Genomic DNA, 27,637 nt, shown 5'->3' on the forward strand with positions numbered 1-27,637 from the left:
TACTAGGATTGAGTGAGGACCTAATACCTGCAGAGCCAGACTACTTACATTCAGACTCTAGGAGTTTCTTATCATCTTATTCTTAATGCATTTCTTGTTCAAATATAATAAAAATTTAACAGAAGAAACAAGCACTGTGGTGACTGAGGTTAATTGTGCATAAGTAAAAGGCTCAGGCTGACCCTAAGAGTCACCCCACTTCCTATTTTTCTTTCTTTCTTTCTTTTCCTATTTTTCTATTCTCAAAATCAGGTCACTGTTTCCAGGAGTTCCTCATATTGTTGTTTTTGAAGTCTAGAAATGACCAAGTAGCCTCTATTCCTAAAGAATCAGAATGCAAAAAACTCAGTAACGGGGCTATATAAAATAAAAGTATTCAACAAAATTATCTCTGAAGTGCTTTTCAGGGACTAAATTGTGACTTTAAAAAAAATAATCAACAGAATGACAGTCTGCAGATAATAAAGCCTATCAAAACAGTCACTCAACAGAAAATAGGGAAACAAATCCTATTGTAAGGATTTCGTAGAGATCTGGCATTACAAGAAAATATTCTGATTCTGCAGCTTTTAAAAAGCCAGTTCATTTCAAAGCCAGTAGAGTGGGAGTTATGGCACACTTTTATTCTTGTTCACCAGAAGGCTTGTTGTGTCTGCACAGTAGCCATGTCTCCAGTGAGTTTCTTCTGTGGTCCTGTTGGAATGGGGAAAAGTCACTTGTAATTCTCAGGACCCCAAGCTCTGACCAACGGGATATTGAATCAAAAATTAAAGGAAAATGGAAATTAAGGACCAAGACCCTATTTTTCAGGAACATCTAAGCAGATCAGTATGAAATCAGTGAAAATGATTTAGTGCCTACCACTAAATGCAAAAATCTTACATTAGGAGCTGTATAGTCTATAAACATACAAGTGTCAAAATTGTTGATGTAAGTGATAATTTCTTCAATAGACTACAGATGGCCAAGATGTGTGTAGTCCTCTAAGGTTTATTAGAGAAATATGCTAAGATTTCAGATGGAGAGGCTTGTCTAGGAGACAGTGAAAGTCCCCTTGTATGGAATTAGGTTCTCAGAGATGAGATAATACTGGATAGCTGGAGATGGGGTTAGGGGAGGTTGTATCTGGATGTGAATGCCAGGTTGCATTGAGGTGAAAACATAAGAACAGCCTTTTGGTAGCTTGGGCTTCCCTGGTAGCTCAGCTGGTAAAGAATCTGCCTGCAATGCAGGGTTTGATCCCTGCATTGGGAAGATCCCCTGGAGAAGGGAAAGGTTACCCACTCTAGTATTCTGGCCTGGAGAATTCCATGAACTGTATAGTCCGTGGGGTCGCAAAGAGTCAGACACGACTGAGCGACTTTCACGAACACTTTCTTTTGGTAGCTTAGTAACTAAACCTCTTTGAAGAACATTCAGAGCAAGCTTATTTTCTTTTAATATATTTCAGGTAGTAAGAATAGATTATTGTAGAAGAAGCCTTGGTTAATAGGAAGAAGCCTTCATGTCCCGTGGTAAACATTTGAGCAGGGGAAGGGTATGATAAAATTGGTACGTTTATAGTCTTAGTTTGGTAGGTTGGAAGAGACAGTGTCTGGGGAAAGTTTTAAAAGAATGAGATGATGACAGTTGGACTAGATGGTAGCAACGAGCAAGTGATGAATGGAATAAATGTTTTGAGAGAAGAAATTATAGAACAAAAGGAAGTTGGCAGCGTGGAGCTAGTTTTGAAGGGAAGATATATTTACTGGGAAATTGAATAATCTTCACTAATAATGAAGTGGACATTGAGTGCTTGCTGTGTGAAAGGCATTATACCAGATTCTTGAAACAAAAAAGAGAAGTGGTACCTACCGGTATTGCATCTAATTCACTTGGTAAGAAAATAGACTTAATTTTTATAAAAAGAGCGTATAAATTGATACCCTAAACGATAATCCAGCATTCAAGTATGCTTGACTATAAAAGGCCTCATGATTTTGCCAGGTGCTTTGCTCTCCTGGTCTTACTTTACTTGGGCCAGTTGCATTCCTTAATCACCTCTACTCATGGAGAAGGCAATGGCACCCCACTCCAGCACTCTTGCCTGGAAAATCCCATGGACAGAGGAGCCTGGTAGGCTACAGTCCATGGGGTCGCTAAGAGTCAGACATGACTGAGCGACTTCACTTTCACTTTTCACTTTCATGCATTGGAGAAGGAAATGGCAACCCACTCCAGTGTTCTTGCCTGGAGAATCCCAGGGACGGCAGAGCCTGGTGGGCTGCCGTCTATGGGGTCGTACAGAGTCGGGCACGACTGAAGCGACTTAGCAGCATGAAAGGGAAATTGACTTAGATGTTAAGAAAGTTTAAAAAAATTAAAATCGATAATCTACAAAATGAATAGTTCATAATTAGAAAATTAAAAGTTTGCTGCAAAACAATTTGCTGCAAAACTACAGAGGAATTTGTTAACTGGGGTGAATCATAATAGGTTGAATTTCAGTTTCGTTTTTTTCAGAAACAAGCACTGTGCCCTGTCTTTTCCACGCCTCACCTTCTTCAGCAGTAAGACAGATGCTAACTGTTTAGTGTATATTTTGTGACGATAGCTTAAAACAACAATATTGAAATTACTGATTATTTTCAAAAACAAAGTCCTGATTACTTGAATACTCTTTTAAGATTTCATTATGATGTATTTTCAGGATAAGGATTCTTCAAGAGGGACTTTGAAGATTTCTTTCTTTGCTAATTTTTGATATTGAATGTAACTTAGTGTGAAAAATTAGATCAACATATTCAAAGGCTTCTAGTGGAAATGAATGTATTCTCCATCATTTATAAATAAATCCAGTGGTACAAACTTGTTGATAGTAGCATTTCTCAACCTTTTTGATCCTAGGATTCATTTACATTCTTAGAATTTTTGAGAACCTAAAGAATACTTGCTTCTGTGAGTCTATTAATATTTACATTAGCTATTAAAGCTGAGAATTTTTTAAAATTATCAATTTATTTTTTAAATGCATGTTAACATTAATAACATGAATAACATATTATGAAAAATAACTAGTTTCCTAAACAAAAAATTTAGTGAGAATAGTAACATTTGTTTACATTTTTTGCAGATGTCTTTAATATTTGGTTTAGTAGAAGAAATCTAGGGAATTTCCTGGTGGTCCAGTAGGTAGGACTCTGTGCTTTCGCTGCTGAGGGTGCAAGTTCAATCCCTGGTCGAGGAACTAAGATCCTGCGAGCCATGCAATGCACTCAACAGTTTTTTTAAAATTTAATTTAAAAATAGAAGAAATCTAGATTCTTTTATTTGAATCAGTATTCAGTTTGCCACATTACATTGTTTTGGATGAAGTGAAAAAAATATAATAGTTTTGACCTCACAGACTCTCCGAAAGATTCTTAGGGATCCACCCCCAGGGTTTTGAGGACCACATTTTGGAAACCACAGGTTTACAGGAATGTTCACTCTATTGTCACTAAATTGTCAGAAAGTGTTTATGCCCTGAGAACTCTAGATTTACATTCCGTTGAATTTGGTAGGTGTTTAAGATGATGAATTGCACTATTACTTATACCACTGTCCTCCTGGGGTGATAATGGAAGTCATTATCTCTGCTTCTCTTCTCTTTCTTTAGGTGACCTAGTGATTCTCGATGGCACTCTGACTGGTGGCTGGCTGCAGGGCCGAAACTGCTGGGGCGCCCGGGGCTTCTTCCCATCCTCGTGTGTTAGGGAGCTCTGCCTCTCCTCACAGAGTCGGCAGTGGCACTCACAGAGTGCTCTTCTCCAGATTCCCGAATATTCCATGGGACAAGCCCGGGCGCTGATGGGGCTTTCTGCCCAGCTGGATGAGGAGCTGGACTTCAGAGAAGGGGATGTGATTACCATTATTGGAATTCCTGAGCCAGGCTGGTTTGAAGGGGAACTAGAGGGTCGAAGAGGCATTTTTCCAGAAGGTTTTGTAGAGCTTTTGGGGCCCCTGAGGACTGTGGATGAATCGGTCAGTTCTGGAAATTGTGATGACTGCATTAGTAATGGTGAAGTAGATATCAGTACAGGAGAAGAGAAGGAGCCAGAAGAGGACAGTGAGCAGCCGGGCACCTATGGAATTGCCCTCTACAGATTCCAGGCCCTGGAGCCAAATGAGCTGGATTTTGAAGTAGGTGATAAAATCCGAATCCTGGGCACCTTGGAAGATGGCTGGCTCGAAGGGTCGCTGAAGGGCAGGACAGGCATCTTTCCTTACCGGTTTGTAAAGTTATGTCCTCAAACAAGGGTGGAGGAAACCATGGATCTGCCACAGGAGAGCGACCTCACCAACATTCCTGACACACCTTTGGATTGTTCCGAGAACTCCTTAGAAGCAGAAGGAAAAAGACATGAATTTCATGAGTATAAAGCAGAGAAGTCTAACTGTGTTATTTCTGAAACATCCACTTCCACCCTGGAGCACCTGACTTCTGAGTGTGAAGAAAATAAACAGTCTCACTGGGACGTGGACCCCTCAGAAGGGCCCCCGAGAAGCCCAAGTGCGGGGCATGAGCAGCTTCTTGACAAATGCTCTTCCACGAAGGATCCTTCAGAGGTCGTCAATGGTGTTGCGTCCCAACCTCCAGTACCTTTTCATCCTGAATTGCAGAGAAACCAGTATTACTCTATGAGAGGAGGAAGCCACCCAAGCCCAGACCAGTATTCTGGCTCTCTTCCTCTAGAAACAAGGACTCGAGACTACTCCAGCCTACCTCCCAGAAGAACTTCATACTCCCAGCCGAAAACCCTGCAGAAACCAGGGCCACCTCTTCACAGCACCTCTTCCCTCACTGCCTCCAGGGCAGTCAGACCCAGCCAGTTGAGCTCTCAGCTCCAGGGCCTGGCAAGATGTGTGAAAAAGCACTGCACACCCAAAGAAAGTGGTTCCAGCTTTTGCTTCACCCCAGACAGATCAGAGATGAAGCCTGGTCTGCAAGACAAGGCACCTGCCCTGGAAGCCATGACACGGTCACAAGGAGAAGGCAACACGGACCTGGATTCAAAGTTGACAGAACAACTGATAGAGTTTGAGAAGAGCTTGTCAGGGCCCTGCCCAGAAACAGATAAAATTTTGCGCCACTTTTCTATCATGGACTTTAACTCTGAAAAGGATATTTTCCGAGGTTCCTCAAAGCTAACAACTCAGCAGGAGTTGCCTGAAAGGAGAAAAGCTCTAAGGCCCCCACCACCCCGTCCCTGTACTCCAGCATCCACTCCTCCCCATGTGCCGGGAGACCAGAACCTGAGACTGGATCCACCTTTGGCAATGAGACCCTCTCGCCCAGCTCCCCTGCCTCCCTCAGCCCAGCAGAGAACAAATGCAGTACCCCCCAAGCTCTTAACCTGTAACCATCCTGGCTGGGAGAGCCTAGAAAAGGAGGGCCCTGAGAACATGGACAAGACTTTGGACCAAGCTTCCCAGTGTCCCTTGGTCTTGGTGAGGATTCAAGAGATGGAACAGGACTTAGATATGTGCCGCAGGGCTCAGGAAGAGCTCAACTTACTGCTGGAGGAGAAGCAAGAGGAATCACTGAGGGCAGAGACCCTTCAGAATCTTGAGTTCTATGAGAGTAACATTGAGAGTTTGAACATGGAACTCCAGCAACTTAGAGGTAAGTGATTAGAAGATAGTATATACTTGTTTCTTGATACAAGTCCATATAACAGCCTACCCAAGTTTTTAGGGATATGTTACCATTTTTGATGGACAACTAAGGATAATTTGCTTTTTATTTATTTATTTGGCTGTGCTGCGTCTTTGTTGCTGCATGGGCTTTTCTCTAGTTTTGGCGAGCATAGGCTGCTCTCTAGTTGTGGTACAGGGACTTCTCATTGTGGCAGTTTTTCTTGTCACAGAGTGTAGGCTCTAGAGTGTACGGGCTTCAGTTGTGGCTCCTGGGCTCTAGAGCACAGGCTTAGTAGTTGTGGCACACGGACTTAGTTGTCCCACAGCATGTGGGATCTTCCCGGACGAGGGATCGAACCCATGTCTCCAGCACTGGCAGGCAAATTCTTTACCACTGAGCCACTAGGAAAGCCCCTAATTTGTGTTTTTATTACCTAAATTCTTACCCTGTCACAACAGTTAGATTACTCTGTCTGAATGTGTCCTGTGACCTCTGTAATCTTCTGACTACATTTGCTGTTCAGACCTCAGAGACATTTATACCTCCTCTACCTTGGTGACATTCATAGCAGTTGTGCAAATGGAAGTCCCTGAATAGAACTTTCCTTAACCAGACTCTGCTAAGGACTAAAAACTTTCAGGCTAAGACTCATGGGAAAAATGGCATCTTGTATCTTTGTGGCCCAAGGACTATGTTTCAATAAAAATAATAACAAACATTTATCAGTGCATCAGTAAGCATTTGTCACAAAGAATCTTCACAGCCACCTTGAAAGTACCAGATTAATTAATATGGCTACTTCATAGATGATGAAACCAATACTGGTAGAGGTTAAGTAGCTTGCCAAGGGAGCTGGGAATTAAGCTCTTGGCTTTAACTATTATGGTTTACTGTTTCCCACCTTGCACATTCAAAATTTTAAATGCTATCCCTTAACTTGGGGGTAACCAGTGTCTGGAGTTGTATTCACCAGAATACTGGTGTATTCTCCAGTTGTATTCACCAGATTGCCAGAAGAAATAATTTATAAAGTAGGAAAAGAGTGAGACAACAGCGACTGGTCTAGGGCCCAAGGAGAGCATGAATGCATGCCCTTTCGCATATGTGCTAGAAAGCTCTAAACCTATATCTCCTTAAGAAAATCAGTAATAAAAAGCACTCTATGGATCTAGGAGTTGCAGGATCCTAATAAATAAAAGCTGCGTATTCCCTGGAAAAGGAAATGGCTACTTACTGCAGTATTCTTGCCTGGAGAATCCCAAGGATGGAGGAGTCTGGAGGGCTACAGTCCATGGGGTGTCAAGAGTCGGACACGACTAAGCAACTTCACTTTCCACTTTCCGATGGTGGCCCAGGGAGTTTGAATCAAGATGGCAGACCAAGTATACATACCTACCTCCCCTTGTCCTTTAGATCTCTAAAAGTGAATGAAAAAAAAAATCCAAGAAGAAAGAGTACTATTGGAAGACCAGAAATCGAGTAATTTTCTGAAAGATGGAAAGCAAATGGATTACAAAAAGAAAGGAAACCTCTGTCTAAAATATGCTCAGGCAAGAATTGCTGTGCCAGTAGGCATAGTTCTGTGAGAACTCCAAAATCAGAGGTATGGCTCTGGGAGGGTGTCCTGGAGCACTTGCAGGGTCATGAATTAGAGACCAGCCAGGTCACTGGACCCAGAGGCCATTTGTGGCAGCGGCAACATTTGCTCTCAAGGTGAAGCACAAGGGTGAGCACTTAGGCTTGTCCTCGAGAGGGTGTTCATTTAATATGAGTATCTGAACTCTTGGAGGAATGCCAGATAGCTTGATGACTTCAGAGGGCCTAAAAAGGAATCCTAAGGGAACACTGGTTCAGTGCTATATCCTCAAAGCCATAGCAAGCTTCAGATTCTCCATCACCTTCGATACATACAGTTTTTGAGATATACTTGTAAACTGTTCTTGCATTAGATGTACAGGTAGCAGAACAAAATTCTCTCAAATTCCAGGCAGCAATAATTTCTCAATAATGATACTTTTTAGAATTAGTAGTGTTCCAGAGAAATGTTATATTCAACATTCCAGTAATGGACTGGTACTAACAGATGAAATTGATATTCTTTTTTTATTCCACTGACCTTTTTTTTTTTTTAATGTATTTATTTTATTTTGGCTGCACTGAATCTTCGTTGCTGTGCCAGGACTTTCTCTAGTTGGGGCAGGTGGGGCTACTCTTCCTTGTGGTGCACAGGCTTCTCATTGCAGTGATTTCTCTTGTTGTCGAGCACAGGCTCTAGGGCGCGTGGGTTTCAGTAGTTGTGGTGCACAGGCTTAGTTGCTCCGTGCCACGTGGAATCTTCCCCAACCAGGGATTGAACTCACGTTCCCTACATTGGCAGGCAGATTCTTAACCACTGGACCACCAAGGAAGTCCTGTTCTACTGACCTTCTTTTTCAGAACTAATTTAATAATTCAGCTGGTGTTCTTACTATTTTTTTTTTAATTCTAAAAGTTCAGTGCAATGAAAGACCCACAGTAGGTGGGTATAGTCTTAATCAGGAAGACTTTTCTTTATCTGACTCCACCATATACAATATTGGCAGTGTTACTGTTGACCTGATTGATGTTTAATAGATGTATTATTTGTATCAATTGCTAATATGATGAAATTACTTATTTGTTGCAGTCACTGACAGTGCCTCTTAAGGTCATCTTTTTCTGTCTTCATAAAAAAGTACATCCAGCAATGTAAGCAGTCTCTTAGAAGAGGCAGAAATTAATCAGTTTGAACACCAGCCTTTAACCCTCCAGTGCAGTCCCATACAATCTCTAATCTTGAACTCTAAGGCGTAAATTTAAACCTTTTAAAAAATTATATATTTTTGGTGGGATTTGGTCTTCACTGTTGCGTGTGGGCTTTCTCTGGTTGCGGCGAGTGGGGGCACTCTTCGTTGCAGCCTTCTCATTTCAGTGGCTTCTCTTGTTGCTGAGCATGGGCTCTAGGATGAGCGGGCTTCAGTAGCTGTGGCGCACAGGCTTAGTTGCTTCGCAGTATATGGAGTCTTCCTAGACCGGGGATTGAACCTGTGTCCCCTGCATTAGCAGATGAATTCCTAATCACTGGACCACGAGGGAAATCCTTAAAGAACTTTTGATATAGTATTTGTCTAATCCTGATTAATATTTAGTTATTTCTATACCTCTCCATGAAAATTTTAAGCCTAATGAGAAGACAGCTACTGTGCGATAGTGGGTGTGCCATTTCCCACACACCTGGTGTGGTGTTCAAATGTAGTAGACTCAGTAAATACTTAATGAGTTGAATTTAGTTTAACTGAATGAAATTGAAGTTTCTGCTTTACCTTCCAGAGCTTTCAAAGGTCTACCTCTACTGTTGGTTTGAACTTGGACTACTAGGGAGCTAAGGACTATTGGTGCTAAGATTCTGGTCTCCTTGTTAGATACAGTTAATAGTAGCAAAGTAGTCCAGTGGTGAGCCAGACCCACAATTAGGTTATTTAAAAAAAAAAATTAAGTTCGTTGTAGCTATTGCTCCTTCTGCTTCTTTTTTTAATAAGAAAATGAATGGGCAGATGCCTAGCTATGCTTATGATATGGTAGGTATTTGATAGGAGTTTGAGAAATTAGAAAAAATATATTTAAGAAACACTTTTAATTGCAAGACTTAAGTATAGGAAGAAGGGATATGACTTTATTTATTTGAACTGTAGTCAGTTGGGGGCTCTGGTTTGTGCTTGGTGGTTTTAGAGTAGAATATACGTGACTATTTTGTTTACATTCAACTCCATTTTATGGGTATCAGTGTGAATCTAGTTAGACCAACAGGGAATACACTGAATGGATTCAATTTAAGTATAGGATGGTGTATAGATTTCCGTGAGAGCTCACACATAAATGTATATGGCCTTTATACTATTCTTCATATTGCTCCTTCTTAAGACTCTGGAATTATGAAGTCATGAGGACTCATTTACTAGAAGCTCTATTCCGCCCCCCCCAATCTGATGTGTTATCTTTTATAGTTTTCTGTTTCCTGCAGGTATCTTTCAGCTCGGTTTTTATTTTCTTTACATATGGTAAGGATAGTTGTTTTATAGTCTGTGGGGGATGACAGAGGATGAGTTGGTTGGATGGCATCACCAACTCAATGGACATGAGTTAGAGTGAATTCCAGGAGTTGGTGATGGACAGGGAGGCCTGGCGTGCTGCAGTCCATGGGTTGCAAAGAGTTGGACATGAATGAGTGACTGAACTGAACTGATGATAATTTCAAGGTATTAAGTCTTACTGGGAGTGAAATGTCACGTGGTTCTCATTCATGTGGTCTACACTCATCATGTGTCTGATTCTCTTTTTCTGTGTGCTAGTCATAGTGTCTGGAGAATATCAAGATCTGAGATGAATTAAGACATTAAGAGAGGATTTGCATTTATTTCTGTCAGTTGCTTGTGGTCAGCCAGTGTTTCCAAACTCCTGAAGGATAGTAATCGCTGAGGTTCAGAAACAAGAAATTGGAATTCCTGGTAATTCCTAAAATTATAAATTATTCTGTATTTTCTGTAAAAAAGACTGTTTATATGTTCTTAATAATGGTGGTAACTGTAATAATAGTGAACAATTTTTCTGTTAGGATTATACTAAAAGTTTCAGAGATTTATGTGTATATATATGAAATAAATGCATGTGTTATTATTATGAACCAAAATGTTATATATCTTAATGACATGTAAAATTATTCTCTACCTGATAATAAACTTTGAAATATTTTTTACTTTTTACTTTCAAATAATTTTGGATTTGTAAAGAAGTTGCGAAAATAGTAGAGCTCCCATATGCTTTCACTCAGCTTCCCCTAACCCTAATATCTTACATAATCATAAAATACTGATATTTATCAAAATTAGAAAATTAACATAATAGGTATCTGAGACTATAAAATATTAAAAGAAGGGAATATTAGCACAAAATAAATGTTAAATAAAAATAGTTTTAAAACTATAAAATAATACCACAGATATTTAATATTTAAAAGTGATTTTTAAAACAAAATTTTAAATACACAAAGCATTAGTTACCCTATCTGATGGCTGATGGTATTGGTCTTTGTTTTATGACTGATATCTCAGACATAGAAAAGTTTCTGTTGATGTTGGTTGAATTGTTGAGTGTATCCAAAAACGTCTTCGGTGGGACCATTAGGGTGCATGTTGCTTTGCATAAGCTAATACTTTTTTTTTTGTACAGACAGGTTTTCTTTTTTATTTTCTAGCAACTATTTGCATCTATTTTTCTTAAGTTTCATTGAAAGAAATCAACAGTTGATTTGCAATGTTTTAATTCCTGCTGTACAGCAAAATGATTCAGTTATTCATGTATACATTCTTTCTTTTTTAAAAGATGTACACCATTTTTAAAGACTTTATTGAATTTGTTATAATATTGCTTCTATTTTATGTTTTGGGTTTTTGGCCAAAAGGTGTGTGGGATCTTAGCTCTGCTACCAGGGATTGAATCCACACCCCCTGCATTGGAAGGTAAAATCTTAATGACGGGGCTGCCAGGGAAATCCCTGTTCTTTTTATTTATTAACAATTAAAATATTCTGTCTGCTTGCTATGATTTTGACTTTGCCATTGAAAGCTATATTGTTTTGCTAATTCAAATTTTAGACAATAAATTTGTGACAGTATTCACATCTTTTTAAAAAATTTTTATTGAGATAATGTACAACATATTAATTTCATTGGAAAGACCCTGATGCTGGGAAAGATTGAAGGCAAAAGAAGAAGAGGGTGGCAGAGAATGAGATGGTTAGATAGCATCAGTTAAGTCAGTTCAGTTGCTCAGTCATGCCCGACTCTTTGTGACCCCATGGGCTGCAGCACGCCAGGCTTCCGTGTCCATCACCAACTCCCAGAGCTTACTCAAACTCATTTCCATTGAGTGACTGATGCCATCCAATCATCTCATCCTCTGTCGACTGCTTCTCCTCCTGCCTTCAATCTTTCCCAGCATCAGGTGTCCTTTTCCAATGAGTCAGTTATTTGCATCTTTACAGCATCGGACTTTACTTTCATCGCCAGTCACATCCACAACTGGGTAGTGGTTTTACTTTGGCTCCGTCTCTTCATTCTTTCTGGAGTTATTTCTCCACTATTCTCCAGTAGCATATTGGGCACCTACCGACCTGGGGAGTTCATCTTTTAGTGTCTTATCTTTTTGCCTTTTCATACTGTTCATGGGGTTCTCAAGACAAGAATACTGAAGTGGTTTGCCATTCCCTTCTCCAGCGGACCATGTTTTGTCAGAACTCTCCACCATGACACATCTGTCTTGGGTGGTCCTACACTTGTGGCTCATGGCTTGAGTTAGACAAGGCTGTGGTCCATGTGATCAGTTTGATTAGTTTTCTGTGATTGTGGTTTTATTATTTCATTTTTTTGCCTTTTCATACTGTTCATGGGGTTCTCAAGGCAAGAATACTGAAGTGGTTTGCCATTCCCTTCTCCAGCGGACCATGTTTTGTCAGAACTCTCCACCATGAACCATTTGTCTTGGGTGGCCCTACAGTCATGGCTCATGGCTTGAGTTAGAAAGGCTGTGGTCCATGTGATCAGTTTGATTAGTTTTCTGTGATTGTGGTTTTCATTCTGTCTGGCCTCTAATGGCATCACTGACTCACTAGATGTGAATTGGAGCAAACTTCAGGAGATAGTGAAGGACAGAGGAGCCTGGTGTGCTACAGTCCATGTGGTTGCAAAGAGTTGGACACGACTTAGCCACTGAACAACAGCAGCAACAACATACAACATTAATAGTTCAGTATTAATATTTGCATCTCCTCTGCATTTCTTGTTAAAATACTTAAAAGAACTATAGTTAAAAATACTTAAATGAACTATAATCTGTAGCAAATACAAGCACTGGAGAAAACTTAGCAAACATATTTGGGTAGTATTAAAATAATAGAGGGCTTCCTTGGGGGCCCAGTGGTAAAGAATCCACCTGCCAATGCAGGAGATGCAGGTTTGATCCCTGGGTTGGGAAGATCCCCTGGAGCAGAAAATGGCAACCCACTCCAGTATTCTTACCTGGAAAATCCCATGGACAGAGGAGCCTGATAGGCTACTGTCCATGAGGTTGCAAAAGAGTTGGACATTGCTTAGCGACTAAACAACAACGAAGTAATAGAATGTTTGCCTCTGAGCAAAATTTAACGCTACACAGAATCATGAGTCAGACTTGCCAATTTAAGGACTTATTTCGCTTCTAAAATTTTATATTTCTTGGACCATCACTTACAAGGCTTATATAAAACATTCTGTGCAAATAAGCTTATTAATATTTATTTTACTTGCAAGAGTGACTTACTGTTAGCACACAGGGCCATTGAAACACACGAGCTTTTAAATACATTCATAACATAGCAACGGCTACAAACAATACTAACTGATAGATCCTGATCACTTTTCTTTGTACCCTGGTCCCAGTCAACCTTAATCTTCACTCTGTGTTCAGTATTTCTGCTTGTGGGCTTTCCTGGTAGCTCAGTGATAAAGAATCTACCTGTAGTATAGGAGATGTTTGATCCATGCATCTAGAAGATCCCTTGGAGAGGAAAATGGCAACCCGCTCCACTATTCTTGCCTGGAAAATCCTGTGGACAGAGAAACCTGGCAGGCTACAGTCCAGGGGGTCGCAGATGAGTCGAACGTGATATTTTGTGTGTTGCGAAAGCAACTTGACATTGGTTGTTGTTGTTCAGTCACTAAGTCGTGTCTGACTCTTTGTGACCCCGTGGCCTGTAGCATGCCAGACTTCCCTGTCCTTCACTATCTCTTGGGAGTTTGCTGAAAGTCATGTCCATTGAGTCAGCGATGCTATTCAACCATCTCATCCTCTGTTACCCGCTTTTCCTCCTGCCCTCAATCTTTCCCAGCATCAAGGTCTTTTCAGATGAATCAGTACTTCCCATCAGGTGACCAAAGTATTGGAACCTTAGCTTCAGCATCAGTCCTTCCAGTGAATATTCAGGGGTGATTTCCTTTAGGATCAACTCGTTTGATCTCCTTGCAGTCCAAGGGACTCTCAAGAGTCTTCTCCAGCACCACAGTTCAAAAGCACCAGTTCTTCTGCACTCAGCCTTCTTTATGGTTGAACTCTCACATCTGTACATGACTACTGGAAAAACCATAGTTATACGAACCTTTGTCACCAAAGTGATGTCTCTGCTTTTTAATATGCTGTCTAGTTTTGTCATAGCTTTTCTTCCAAGGAGCAAAGTGTTAATTTCATGGCTGCAGTTACCATCTGCAGTGATTTTGGACCCCAAGAAGATAAAGTCTCTCGCTGTTTCCACTTTTTCCCCATCTGTTTGCCATGAAGTGAGGGACCAGATACCATGATCTTAGTTTTGGGAATGTTGAGTGTTAGACCAGCTTTTTCACTGTCCTCTTTCACCTTCATCAAAAGGCTCTTTAGTTCCTCTTTGCTTTCTGCTATTAGGGTGGTATCACCTGCATATTTCTCCCAGCAATCTTGATTCCAACTTGTGATTCATTCAGGCAGCCATTTCGCATGATGAACTCTGCATAGAAGTTAAATAAGCAGGGTGACAATATATAGCCTTGATGTACTCCTTTCCCAATTTTGAACCAGTCCATTGTTCCATGTCCGGTTCTAACTGTTGTGCTTTGACCTGCATACAGATATCTCAAGAGGCAGGTAAGGAGGTCTGGTATTCCCATCTCTTTCAGAAGTTTCCACAGCTTGTTGTGATCTCACAGTCAAAGGCTTTAGCTTAGTCAGTGAAGCAGAAGTAGATGTTTTTCTGGAATTCTCTTGCTTTTTTTTATGATCCAGTGGATGTTGGCAATTTGATCTCTGGTTCCTCTGCCTTTTCTACAAGCAACTTGAACATCTGAAAGTTCTCGGTTCACGTACTACTGGAGCATAGCTTAAAGGGTTTTGAGCATTACCTTGCTAGCATGTGAAATAAGTTCAATTGTGCAGTAGTTTGAACATTCTTTGGCATTACCCTTCTTTGGTATTGCAATGAAAACTGACCTTTTCCAGACCTGTGAACAACTGCTAAGTTTTCCAAATTTGCTGACATATTGAGTGCAGCACTTTCACAGCATCATCATTTAGGATTTGAAATAGCTTAACTGGAATTCCATCACCTCCACTAGCTTTGTTCATAGTAATGGTTCCTATGGCCCACTTGACTTCACATTCCAGGATGTCTGGCTCTAGGTGAGTGACCACACCACTGTGGTTATCCAGGTTATTAAGACCTTTTTTGCATAGTTCTTCTGTGTATTCTTGCCACCTCTTCTTAATCTCTTCTGCTTCTGTTAGGTCCTTGCCGTGTCTGTCCTTTATTGTGCCTATCTTTGCATGAAATGTTCCCTTGGTATCTCCAGTTTTCTTGAGGAGATATCTAGTCTTTCCCATCTATTGTTTTCCTCTCTTCCTTTACATTGTTCACTTAAGAGGGCTTTCTTATCTCTCCTTGCTATTGTCTGGAACTCTGCATTCAGTTGGATATATACAGGGTAGAACATTAGGAGGCATATTTGTGAGTATAGTGTATTGAGGAATGACATGTTATAGGACTTCAGGATGGTATCAGGTCAATCACTCATTCATTCAGCAAGTGTTGGTGCCAGGCACTGTATTAAGGACAAGGTACATAATAACAAATGTAGATGTTTTGTCTGCTTTCCAGGAGATTCTGGTCAAGTGAGTTGCTAATAAATAATTAAAGTCCACATCTAAAACACAGTACCAAGAGTTCCTTGGTGATTTAGTGGTTAGGATTCTGGGCTTTCACTGCTGTTGTGCAGGTTCAATCTCTGGTCAAGGAACTGAGATTCCACAAGCCATGTGTCATGGTCAAAAGAAAACCAAAATAGAACAACAGCAACAAAAAAGGATACTTTCAAATCTGATGGTTTGCCTTCTGAAGCAGTAGAAATATTCAGGGTTAGTCCAAAATTTCAGATTTCCCAGTATATGTTTCTTTCAGAAACATTGATTAGGACTACATCCTGTAGCCTTGAGAGAATCTCATTTTAACATATCATAGTTCTTTTCTACCTCTAGGAGAGGTTCACATGCTTGAATTTGTCAAGGTTGTACATTCATTTCTTTACTCAGCAAGTATTTCTTGAGCACATACTATGAACCAGGCACTGTAAACACTCATCAATAAAAAGGATATAGTAGTATCATTCATATTTGTGTATCTTTGAGACTCTAGTGAGCATACTGATATTGACCTGTGTTTATCACACTGTCTGTCTCTCTAGCTGCCTTTGAATCATGGCTGTAGTTACTTTTCATGTGGGCCATGACCCTGTTTATCTAAATCAGTGCAGTGGATGATAATTTGTAGAGTTAGCCTCTTCCATTTGGAATCTTGCTCCTAAACTTCTCCCTTTAAGGTAATGCCAAGAGGAAGATTGACCGGAGACTCTCAGGGTGATTTTTAATTTGAATTTTAAATGACTATTGCATAGGTGGCACTTCGTTGTTCAGTCACTCAGTCATATCCGACTCTTTGTGACCGCATGTACTGCAGCACACCAGGCTTCCCTGTCCTTCACAGTGGCGCTAGTGGTCAAGAATCTGCCTGCCAATGCAGGGGACAAAGGAGATGCATATTGGATCCCTGGTTTGGGAAGATCCCCTAGAGGAGGAAATGGCAAACCACTCCAGTGTTCTTGCCTAGAAAATTCCATGGACAGAGGTTCCTGATGGGCTGCAGTCCATGGAGTCGCAGAGAGTCAGACACGACTGAGCACGCACACATCTCACACATTAAATCAGAATATGTTTTTCAGAAAAGTAATGTTTTCAGCAAGATATTGGGTGAGATTTAATATCCACTAAAGAGAGTCATTAGGTTAACCAGTTAGAGAATGATCGATATGGAATAATAACCTCTGTACACTGAAGTGATATGTAATATACCAGACAGATTTTTAAAACTTAAAACTATAGGTTTTCTATGTATAGAAGCAATTTATTATTCTTAAGACTTGGAATGCCTCAGGTGTAAGAATTCTTAAACTAGTAGAAGATAGAGTTTTAAAGCTAAGGCATTTTGTAGTCTTTCAAGATATAAAAGTTTTTGTAAAAGAAATAATGATTTTTCTTTCTGGTTTGTCGGACATAATTAAAAAAACAAACAAAAAACAGTATCCTCAGCTTGTGTAACATCTAGTTTAGGGTGTTGGCTCAGTAAAAATTAGCTCAGTTACTTACAGTGGATTTTTTTCTTGGTATGAAACAGCAACCATAGTTAGAAGCCATTTGGAGTCTGTGATTCAGGACAGAAGCTAGTTTTCCTCTTAGGATAGATGGTTTAATGTCTGTCAAGATATGTAGCTGGAAATGGTTAATTTAGTTGTAATTAGCCTGTGAATCACTGTTTCTTGCAGTTTGTAATGTGTGTTTGTGAACATTTCCTCACCGTCAGCTCCAGGCAGAGGGGTGGAAAAGCTGTAAAAGCTCCAGGGTTTTAGATTTCATCCAGGCTTTGCAGCACTTAGTGAAAGGACCCGCCTCCTGCCATAGCCAAAAGCATTCCTGCTGCCACTGGCTAGTTACCTGACTGTGTGGACTCCTATGTTTACTTTATCAGATGTATTCAACAGCAAGACCCCAAAGAGGAAGAACTCTAGGGCAGTAATTTATTCAATAAATACGGTTGAGCTCCTGTTATATTCCAGGCAGGGTTCTAGAGTTACAGCGTCAATCTCTGTCCCCTTGGGGAGATAATAAGTAAGTAAAAATATGTATATTATTTGAAGGTGAAAGAACCTGTAGAATCAGGGAAAATCTCAATGAAAAGTGACTTTTTAAGTATTTCTTGAGCACATACTGTGATCCGGCACTGGATATACACTGATTAATAAAAAAGATATAGTAGTATCATTCATATTTGTGTATCTTTGAAACTCTAGCGATCATACTGATACTGACCTGTGTTTATTACCCTTTCTGTCTGTCTAGCTGCCTTTGAATCATAGCTGTAGTTACTTTCCATATTGGCCATGACCGTGTTTATCTAAATCAGTGCAGTGGATGGTAATTTGTCGAGTTAGCCTCTTCTGCATCTGGAATCTTGCTCCTAAATGTCTCCCCTTAAGGTAATGCCTTAAGGCTTTGCATGAATATCTGAAAGATTGTAGGGAGCCAGCCAAGCCATTTTGGGGTTAGGGTTGTTTTTTTCAGGCGGGTAGAATAGCAAGTATGAGGGTATGCCTGTTGTTTGAGGAATAGCAAGGAGGCCAGGTTAGCCAAGGTGTGGGCTTTGTAAGCCCAATCATTCAAAGCAGAGAAGCCCCAGAAAGGTTCTGAGCAGGGGAGCAACATGATGTGACTTAGAACTTCATAGAGTCACTCTGGCTACGGTGTTGAAAATAGACAGTAGATAGAGATACAAGGGCAGAAGCAGAGAGACCAGTTAGGAGGCTACTGCAGTGATCTAGGCAAGAGATGATGTAGCTTGGGCCAGGATGGTAAAGTGGGGATGAGGGGAAGTGCTCAGTTATTTTGAGCATCATATATTGATATAAGGTATATTTGAGTTGGAGCCAGTAGGAGTTGCTAGTGGATTGGATATGAGGTAAACGAAATGAGGATGACGCTGAGGTTGAGCAACTGGAAGGACTGGAGTTGCCAGTAATTTCTCAATTAATGGTGAAGAGTGCAGGAGACTCTGGTTTGTGGGAGAGGTGGGACAGGGCAGAGGTCAACTGCACAATTCGATGTAGAGGCCAGAGTTCAGAGGAGTTAAGCCCAGAGACATAAATTTGGGACCAGTTTTGAGAGCACATAGACATAAATTCTGTTAGCACATAGACATTATTTAAAGCCATGATATTTAATGAGATTTTTTTCAAAAAGTATAGATAGAGAAAAAGAGAAGAGGCCTAAGGAGTGAACGGTCTGGAAGATAGGAACTGAAATGGTGACATTGGAACCGGTGATAGGAACTGAATGGTGACAGAAATTATAATTAATTGAGTGCTTATTCTTCATTGAGCAATGTGCAAGGTGCTTCTATACACTTTTCCAATTCCCAGAATTGTCCACATCTGATGAGAAAACCGAGGTTTGCCCACAGTCTCACGGCTGGTAGGTGAGAGAGCTGGGATCCAGACCCAGGCAGGTGTCATTGTGCAGCTTTATGTGCTTTCTTGCTGCAACACCCTGTATTGGCAGCGTGTTGTGACTTAAGGAGAGATGGATTGACATCTGAAAGTGGGTGGCAGGGAGCAACCCTTGGAAAACTCAGATCTACAAGTGCTCAAGGTGGAGGGATCTCGGCTGACTCTTGACAACTTACTTCCAAAATAACTTATGCCAAACGTTTTTTAGTACTCTCATCTGTTGAAAACTATTTGTTAAATTGCATGTATCTATGGGTTTAATACTTTGGCCACCTCATGCAAAGAGTTGACTCATTGGAAAAGACCCTGATGCTGGGAAGGATTGGTGGCAGGAGGAGAAAGGGACGACAGAGGATGAGATGGTTGGATGGCATCACCAACTCGATGGACATGGGTTTGGGTAGACTCCGGGAGTTGATGATGGACAGGGAGGCCTGGCGTGCTGCGATTCATGGGGTCGCAAAGAGTTGGACACGACTGAGCGACTGAACTGAACTGATGTATGTATTGATATATACATACATAAATATTTAATCCTTCCTCACAGATATACTTTTGACTGCTAGCTTATCATGAAGTTACTTAAGTTTTCAAAATGTTGACCCATTCATACTAGTAACATCCTCAAGATTTGTAACCTCTGCCTAACTTATCTTTAAGTTCATCATAAAGTTCAAAGTCATTAACACTCTTGTTTTCCTGTATTCCAGTCTTTATTTTTTATTTTTTACAGTACTCCCAGATTCTTTTTCTCTCTGTGTCTGTCTTCCTCTGTTCCAGTCAGTTGTCTTTTAATTAGTTCATAGTCTCTTCCTTTACTGGGGAATTTACTTTTTAACCTTAGATATCTGTCTTCTTCATTTCCAGATCCTCTCTTCCCACATAGCTGGAGACTATTGAGTTTCTTTAACCGTACTGATAGGATCTTCTTTACAACTCCTCCTAATTAACCCTTAGGCTGAAAGGCAGCTGAACTAAGAATGGAAACCACATTCCTAGTCTAGGAATTCCTTGAGTTCCTGCTGTGTGCTAGGTGTGGGGCATGCTAAGTCACTTCAGTTGTGTCCTACTCTTTGTGACCCTATGGACTATATAGCCCACCAGGCTCCTTTCTCCATGGGATTCTCCAGGCAAGAATACGGGAGTGGGTTGCCATGCCCTACCTCCAGGGGATCTTCCCCACCCAGGGATCGAACCCAAGTCTCTTAAGTTTCCTGCATTGGCAAGTAGGTTCTTTACCACTAGTGCCACCTGGGAAGCCCATGCTAGGTAGTTGGGTACAAAGGAGAAGACCTGGGGCAGCCACTGTTTAGAAATATGCAAGACTAGGGAGATAAATCAGCAAAGGAAAAGAAGCAGCCAGTCAGTGAAGGAAGCTCTTCAAGAAAGAGAAAGTGACAGTGTCCAAAAGCTACTTAGAGGCCAAGTGAGGTGAGTCTCAGAAATGGCCATTGGATTGGATGACCTTGTCAAGAGCAGTTTCAGTACAGTGATAACAAAGGGATAAAAGCCTTAAAAGCCTTATTGTGTGATAGTCGCTCAGTCGTGTCCGATTCTTTGTGACCGCATGGACTGTAGCCTGCCAGGCTCCTCTGTCCACGGGATTTCCCAGGCAAGAATACTGGAGTGGGTTGCCATTTCCTTCTCCAGGGGATTTTCCCAACCCAGGGATTGAACCCGGGTCTCCCGCATTGTGGGCAGAGAGGTAAGGAAATAGAGGCATTGAGTATTTGCTTGCTCAAAAGTCTTTCAAAGCAGAAGTATGCTACAAAGGAAAGCCAAGAAATGGGGTAGCACCTGGAGGCAGCATTGGACTGAGGAGCCAACAGATGTTTGTAGGATGGGAAACATTCACAGGCTTATGAGCCTGGTGGTTAGAGTGGGCACATTGCAGAGGTCGTGGTCGTGGCGGTAGCTAATTGCTGAAACAAAGTCTTTGAGGGTCAGGCGGGAGTGGGAGCAGTGAACCAACAGAGAGATTGGCCTGTTTGATCAGAGCAGAGACAGTTCTTCCATTCTAACAAGAGGGAAGGCAGAACAGATGGGTATAGATGCAAGTAGGATGGTGGATTTGATGATGAAAAGATGAAGAAACAGGCTTAGTAACTTTCCCAAGATGATACAGCTAGTAAGTGGCAGAGTCAGGATTTAAAAAAAAAAACAAAAAGCACAGCCTGTGCTTTTAACCTGTGAGTGCTCCTGCCCTCTGCCTCAGTCGAATCTAGCCCGTGCCCAATGGATGTGACCATCATCAACTCATTAAGCCTGGGAGTACCTCCTGTGTGACCCAGTATAGAGCTGTATCGGAGACTGGATGTTGCCCTTGCCCTCAGGGTTTCAGTGTAATAAAAGGAGATAAACAAGTATAATAAAGTAACAGGTAAGGTGAGAGAGATATTTGCCTGGTGCTCTGAAAAATAGCAAGAACTATGGGAATCAGAGAGTGTCATTGGGGTAGAGTCTTAGAAAGTGAGGAGAAGTTGATTATCAGGCTGGAGGAACCTTGTGGGCAGTTACAGAGATATTGTGGAAAGTTAGGGTGATTACCTTTTCTTACTAGTTTTTTTTTTTTTTAAGCTATCTCCTCCCTTTTGTTCCTTTGCCTTTTCTGTGTTTTGTGTCTCTTCTCTCATCCTCTAAATCCTGCTGCCCCACCTTCACTTCTAGTGTTATGCTCACAGAATTTCTATCCACAGAAGGACATCGTAGCTGATCACCCAACCTCTGTGTGTGTAGTCGCTTAGTTGTGTCCGACTCTTTGCGACCCTGTGGACTGTAGCCCACAAGGCTCCTCTGTCCATAGTATTCTCCAGGCAAGAATACTGGAATGGTTTGCCATTCCCTTCTCCAGGGCATCTTCCCAACCCAGGGATTGAACCCACGTCTCCCAAATTGCAGGCAGATTGTTTACTGTCTGAGCTGCTAGGGAAGCCCTTAGTAACAGCAAACATCATGGCAGAGTGCTGCTCCAGGCTTTTGAAAAGAACCTGTGGAATGTGACCATTATGTCAAATGGAAGGGAGGATAACTATCTACAAGATTGTATTTCACCAGTAGGACTGGAATTGAGAAAAATGGGAAAGTTATTGTCCTCATCCCCTTGGGCCACATTTCTTTGCACACAGATTTATCACATGAGAAAAGCAATCTATTCACAACTTTTGATTAGTTCTGGGTCATAGTAGTGAGGTAAAGCTGATACAGTTTACATTTTTATGCAAACTGTATCTTTGAAGTCTTAGAGGCGGTAGGGCTTAGAAAAAGAGGGAGTAAGGATGGGAGAAGGGAGCCCTTTCATTATAACTAGCTATTCACTCTTCACTCATCCACAGATCATTTCTTTTTACCTTCATGTAACCTTTCCTACTGGGTTGTTTTATAACTAGTATTCTTCTCACCTGTAATTTATCCTCTTTTATTTATTCTCCTGGTTGATTTACTAGGCCTATTTCTCATCATGCTAGCTTTATGGAAGACTTGAAGTTGCTAAAAGGAACTCTTCCATTTCCATAACAGGGAAAGATAAATCTTTACTTTTCACTTTTGCTTAGAAATAAGTAAGATCATATAGAATTTTAGATTTAAAGTGGCAGAGAAATTATTAACTTCTTCATTTTACACATAAGAAAACTGACAGAGAAATTAAGCATAGCTATAAACTGGTTATTAGCCATAATTGAACTTCTGGAAGCTAGCTGCTCTAATTCCTCATCTCATGTGCCCTCTTTTACTGTCACTCTGTATAACTCATAGTCAAAGCTGTCCTCCTAAATGATTTCATCCTGTTGGTTTGTGAACAAAATCACAATCTTTATTGGGTTTAGGCAGGAGGTTTTAGATGACTGAGTCACAAGTACTGGACAGTCTTTCTGTTACTGTGCTAGTGTGGGTGCTCATTCCAGTTGGGTGTTGAGGGTCAACACTCAGGCAGGGTAAAAGTAAGCCAGGGCTGAAGACAGAGAGGGAATGGCTGTGTGGTGCAGTGGGTGCACACTCACCTTGGCAGTGATAGAATGTGAATTAGACCATAAATAGAATTAGACCATGATAGAGTATGCTTGTTTGCTTACTCTATTTGAGGGAAATGAAAATTTTCCTATGTTTTTGAAATACTCCTATTAGTCTAGTGCCATGAAGTCGGACAGATCTGGGTTTAAATTATGGCCCCTCCTTGTACTGGTTTTTGTGATCTTAGACAGGTTTTTCAAAGTCTCAGGTATTTTTTATCTGTAGTAGAATAAAAATAATACAATAACCTCCTTATAGTTAGGATCAAAGAATATTTGTGTCAGCTTCCTAGTCCTCATCCTGATCTTGGCCCATAAAACACACTTGACAACATGGCAGCTGCCAGGGCTGTTGCTGCTACTGCAACAGAACAAAAGAACAAAAAACTTTGCATGAAAATCAGATTTAACAATCTTGAGGTTAATTCTGTTAGTATAGAATCCAAAGATGTATCACAGTACATTGAGTATTTCAGGAAAGGAAAAGGAGTTTCAAGGAAAACAAAAGCATGGATTTTTAAAACTGCAGCAATCAAGGATGACATTGGGGCCAACTGCCTCGTTTTATAGATGGGTAGATTGAGTCCCAGAGAGAATAAGTGGTTTGTTTATCCAAGAGTTCAGTTCAGTTCGAATCGCTCAGTCGTGTCCGACTCTTTGTGACCCCATGGACTGCAGCACGCCTGGCTTCCCTGTCTATCACCAACTTCTGGAGCTTACTCAAATTCATGTCCATTGAGTCAGTAATGCCATCCGACCATCTCATCCTCTGTCGTCCCCTTTTCCTCCTGCCCTCAATCTTTCCCAGCATCAGGGTCTTTTCAAGTGAATCAGCTCTTCACATCAGATGGCCATAGTAATGGACTTTCAGCTTCAGCATCAGTCCTTCCAATGAATATTCAGGACTGATTTCCTTTAGGATGGAATGGTTGGATCTTCTTGCAGTCCAAAGGACTCTCAAGAGTCTTCTCCAACACCACAGTTCAAAAGCATCAATTCTTTGGCGCTCAGCTTTCTTTATAGTCCAACTCTCACATTCATACATGACTACTGGAAAAACCATAGCTTTGACTAGACGGACCTTTGTTGGCAAAGTAATGTCTCTGCTTTTTAATATGCTGTCTAGATTGGTCATAAATTTTCTTCCAAGGGGCAAGAGTCTTTTAATTTCATGGCTACAGTCACCATCTGCAGTGATTTTGGAGTTCAAAAAAGTAAAGTCTCTCACTGTTTCCATTGTTTCCCCATCTATTTGCCATGAAGTGATGGGACCAGATGCCATGATCTTAGTTTTCTGAGTGTTGAGCTTTAAGCCAACTTTTTCACTCTCCTCTTTCACTTTCATCAAGAGGCTCTTTAGTTCTTCACTTTTTGCCATAAGGGTGGTGTCATCTGCATATCTGAGGTTATTGATATTTCTCCCAGTAATCTTGATTCCAGCTTGTGCTTCATCCAGCACAGCATTTCTCGTGATATGCTTATTTAACTTAAGCAGGTTGACAGTATACAGCCTTGACTACTTTCCTTATTTGGAACCAGTTTGTTTATCCAAGAGTAAACATCTAATTATTGACAAAGCTTATAACCCTGGTCTCCTTAGGGTTCTTTATATTGTTTCACAAATAGGGATTAGATAAAAGTTCAAGGACACTTGATAGATGACCATAGCTGAAAGTGTAATCATACTAAGGACTCTCTTAGCATATCACTCTCTGAGAAGCCTTCAATGACCCTTCATTATTCATTAAATGAAATAAGTGGCCTCAGTCCTTTCAGATCTGCCTGAACCTACCCCTCAAGCATGATCCTTGTTACTTTTTCCACATGTGGTATCCTTCAAAGTGTTCCCCTTTTCCTAGTTTCCCATGTGTGGAAAGTCTTTGGAAACTCTTTAAAGCACAGCTCAGACACTACTGCCGTGAAACTGCAGTTGCCCCACCAGGGACTCCTGCTTTTTGCCATCACCATTTGTGTTTGTTACGGTACTTTTCACCGCCAATCATACTTTATAGTGTGTTGCTCCTGCATCGTAAGAGAGAATAACTTCATCCTTTTCTCTTTCACAATGCTTCACATAAAATAAGATGAATTCAAAATGGTATTTTTATACCTGCCTTTTTGATTCCCAGTCTCATTCTCCAGTTCCTAAATATGCTACATGAATTAGGTGGAAAAGAGATTTAGGAGATGAATGAGTTTTTTGAAATATGTAATTTATTTATTTGGTTGTACTGAGTCTTTGTTGCGGAGAGCAGGGGCTACTCTTGGTTCCAGTGTGCAGACCTCTCATTGCAGTGGCTTCTCTTGCTATAGAGCACAGGCTGTAGGCTCTTGGGCTTCAGTAGTTGCAACATGCAAGCTCACTAGTTGTGGCTTGAGGGCTCTAGAGCATAAGCTCAGTATCTGTGGCACACAGGCTTAATTGCTCTGTGGCCTGTGGAATCTCCCCAGATTAGGGACTGAACCCATATCCCCTGCATTGGCAGTGGATTCCTATCTACTGTGCCACCAGGGAGGTCCCAGAAGATGAATGGTTTTGCTGCTTCTCTGGCATGACAAGTGTCAAGGAAAATGTGAAAGCATACATAACTGTATTCCTCTGGGGAAGAGTTTTTACACTATAAAATTACCCACACACCAAATCAGAATAAAAGATGTACTTTTTTTTTCCTTGAGTGGGATAGCCAACATGTCTGTGGACAAGAGCTTGAACAGCTTGTGATTTGAGTATACACTAACTGGTAACCTGAATCCCATAAAAGCAAAGCTCTCAAAGGCGGAAGAGTCCTGCCTCTAACTAAAGGGAAGGGTGTCCCGAAGAGTTTCAGATGTCCAAGGGGTAAAGCCAGACTCAGAGGACGGGCAGTGGAGGTCCAGTTTGCGCTGCACATGAAAGCATTTATTCATAGCCCTGATTCATTACTAAAGGATTAAAGAGGCAGATGAAAGTGTTACATGATCTTACCTCGGGCTGTTAAAGGGGGCTGTTTCTCTTTCACTCTTGCTTTTTCTGCAAAGCCTTTAGAGCAGCAGAATACTTCTGCCCTCTGCTCATAAAGCAGCCAAGCCCGTTTGACCAGCTTGAAGGAAACATGAAACAAAACTGCCAACTCCAATCACGAGAACTCTAGTTACTAATTACCTTCAGGGCTCTGTGGGGAAAGCTAGAGGAGCTCACTGATTGGATCCTGAGATGGAAATTACTCCACATCTCTTCGTGCTCCAACCGGAGTAGCAAGAAGAGCATTTGAAGTGCTTTGGGAGACATTTTAAGAAGGACAAATACCGCTGTGGGCTACCCTGCACCTGTCCTCGTCTGAGCCCAACCCAGACCGATGGAAGAGAGAGAGAAAACGTGTGTCTTTGAGCACAGTGAATATGTGTGAAACCCACGAGATGAAGAAAGAAAAAGAACTGCAGAAGAACGGGGACTGGAGCTCCAACCGGGAGTATGAAGGCTGCAGGAGTCTACAGAAAAGGGACCTTCCAGTGCTGGGTGGACTTTACAGAGAGGATGACTGGGATTCCAGACACCAAACCACAGGGCAGAGTCGGCCCTACAGAAAAAGGCATTGTGGATACTGGGATTTTGAACAGAGTGAACCAAGCTATGTGGACGATGAGGAAGCAAAGGAAAGTAGAAAGGACTGTATGTACAACAGAAGTGTGACTCCAGGTTGTGGTGATTATAATTCAGAAAATGTAGATGATGGGAATCCGAACTCCACAACTAAAGATGATTGGTTTACAGGAAGCCCAGTTGTAACCTGGAAAGTTGGAGAATACGGGGAGACGAATGGCTGCGTAAATCATCAGAATCTGAATCATAATCCTAAGAACTCTAAAGAAACTGGACAGTGGACTGACTGCAGGGATTTGGATGATTCTGTGGGGAATATTGGTCAGCCTCAAACCCAGCATATAGACTGGAGGAGTTGTAATTACAATCTTGAGGATTGTAAAGAAACTAATTTTTATCATAGAGACCTCAGTGGTTTAGATCATGTTCCTGAGAATTATACTAATGGTCACTCTGTGGACTTCCCAGACTTGAGTGGTGTCAGTGAAGGTAATGAATTTGTCAAATACTGTGACGGGGACAGGAATGTTTATCAAAATGATAAAATCGATCTCAAAACCAAGATTCATGCCGGGGATCAGAGTAGTTTTGATATGGAGAATAGGGGCTCTGATTCTCTGTTTACAAACTGTGAATATAAATTTCAGAATTACAGAGAAGCAGATTCTCTCCACCAGAGAAAGACTTTAGAATGTAATGGCATCGACAGACCAGGAACGATGGCATCTGGGAGCAGAGGGGTCTTCCCAGAGGGTCCGAGAAATCAGTGGACGAGGGGGAACCAAGGAGAACATCATGGTGGCATTCCTCAGGGCACTTCATTAGAGAAGAATAGCTGGCATGTAGAGGCAGAGAGAAGATTAAGTGGCCCAGAAACTTGGAAAAGGAATAGCTGCTTCCGCCGCACAGCGCCGAGCACCCTGAGACACTCGGAATTTGTGCAGAACAGGAGGAGAGCCCAAGGTAGGAACTCAGACAGCCTTCTTAGAGGATAAGACCTGGGAATAAATAAAAGGAATAGTTCTTCTAGGTACTGGGAACATTTGTAAACTTAAGGAAACTGGCCCCAAATTTTTAATAAGTGTATCCTAAGAACAGCCAAGAGCATGCATAGTGCTGTAAATTTGCGACATGGCTTTCAAAACCATACTGCTTTCGTGGGAACTCTCTTTTACCTTAGTTGGTTTTTGTCAGGGTCTGTAATCCA

General features: G+C 41.3%; 1 protein-coding gene across 7 annotated transcripts in view; it reads left to right on the top strand.

The window, feature by feature from the left end:
- The window catches only part of DNMBP (dynamin binding protein), a 113,950-nt gene that overhangs the window by 39,152 nt on the left and 47,161 nt on the right, over positions 1–27,637 (top strand). For 6 of the 7 annotated variants that reach the window (XM_081548820.1, XM_081548779.1, XM_081548801.1 and 3 more), the window contains one exon: positions 3,638–5,644. Coding sequence is in view for 5 of the 7 variants with exons in the window: in XM_081548779.1 (XP_081404905.1) it covers positions 3,638–5,644 (2,007 nt within the window). In the remaining 2 variants the exon portion in view is untranslated. Of the gene's footprint in view, positions 1–3,637; positions 5,645–23,053; positions 27,394–27,637 lie in introns of those variants that run through there. The other variant, XM_081548810.1, reaches the window with a different exon arrangement.

This window comes from Giraffa tippelskirchi, chromosome 2 (assembly GCF_054371585.1).
Source record: "Giraffa tippelskirchi isolate mGirTip1 chromosome 2, T2T-mGirTip1v1.2.pri, whole genome shotgun sequence".
NCBI lineage: Eukaryota > Metazoa > Chordata > Mammalia > Artiodactyla > Giraffidae > Giraffa > Giraffa tippelskirchi.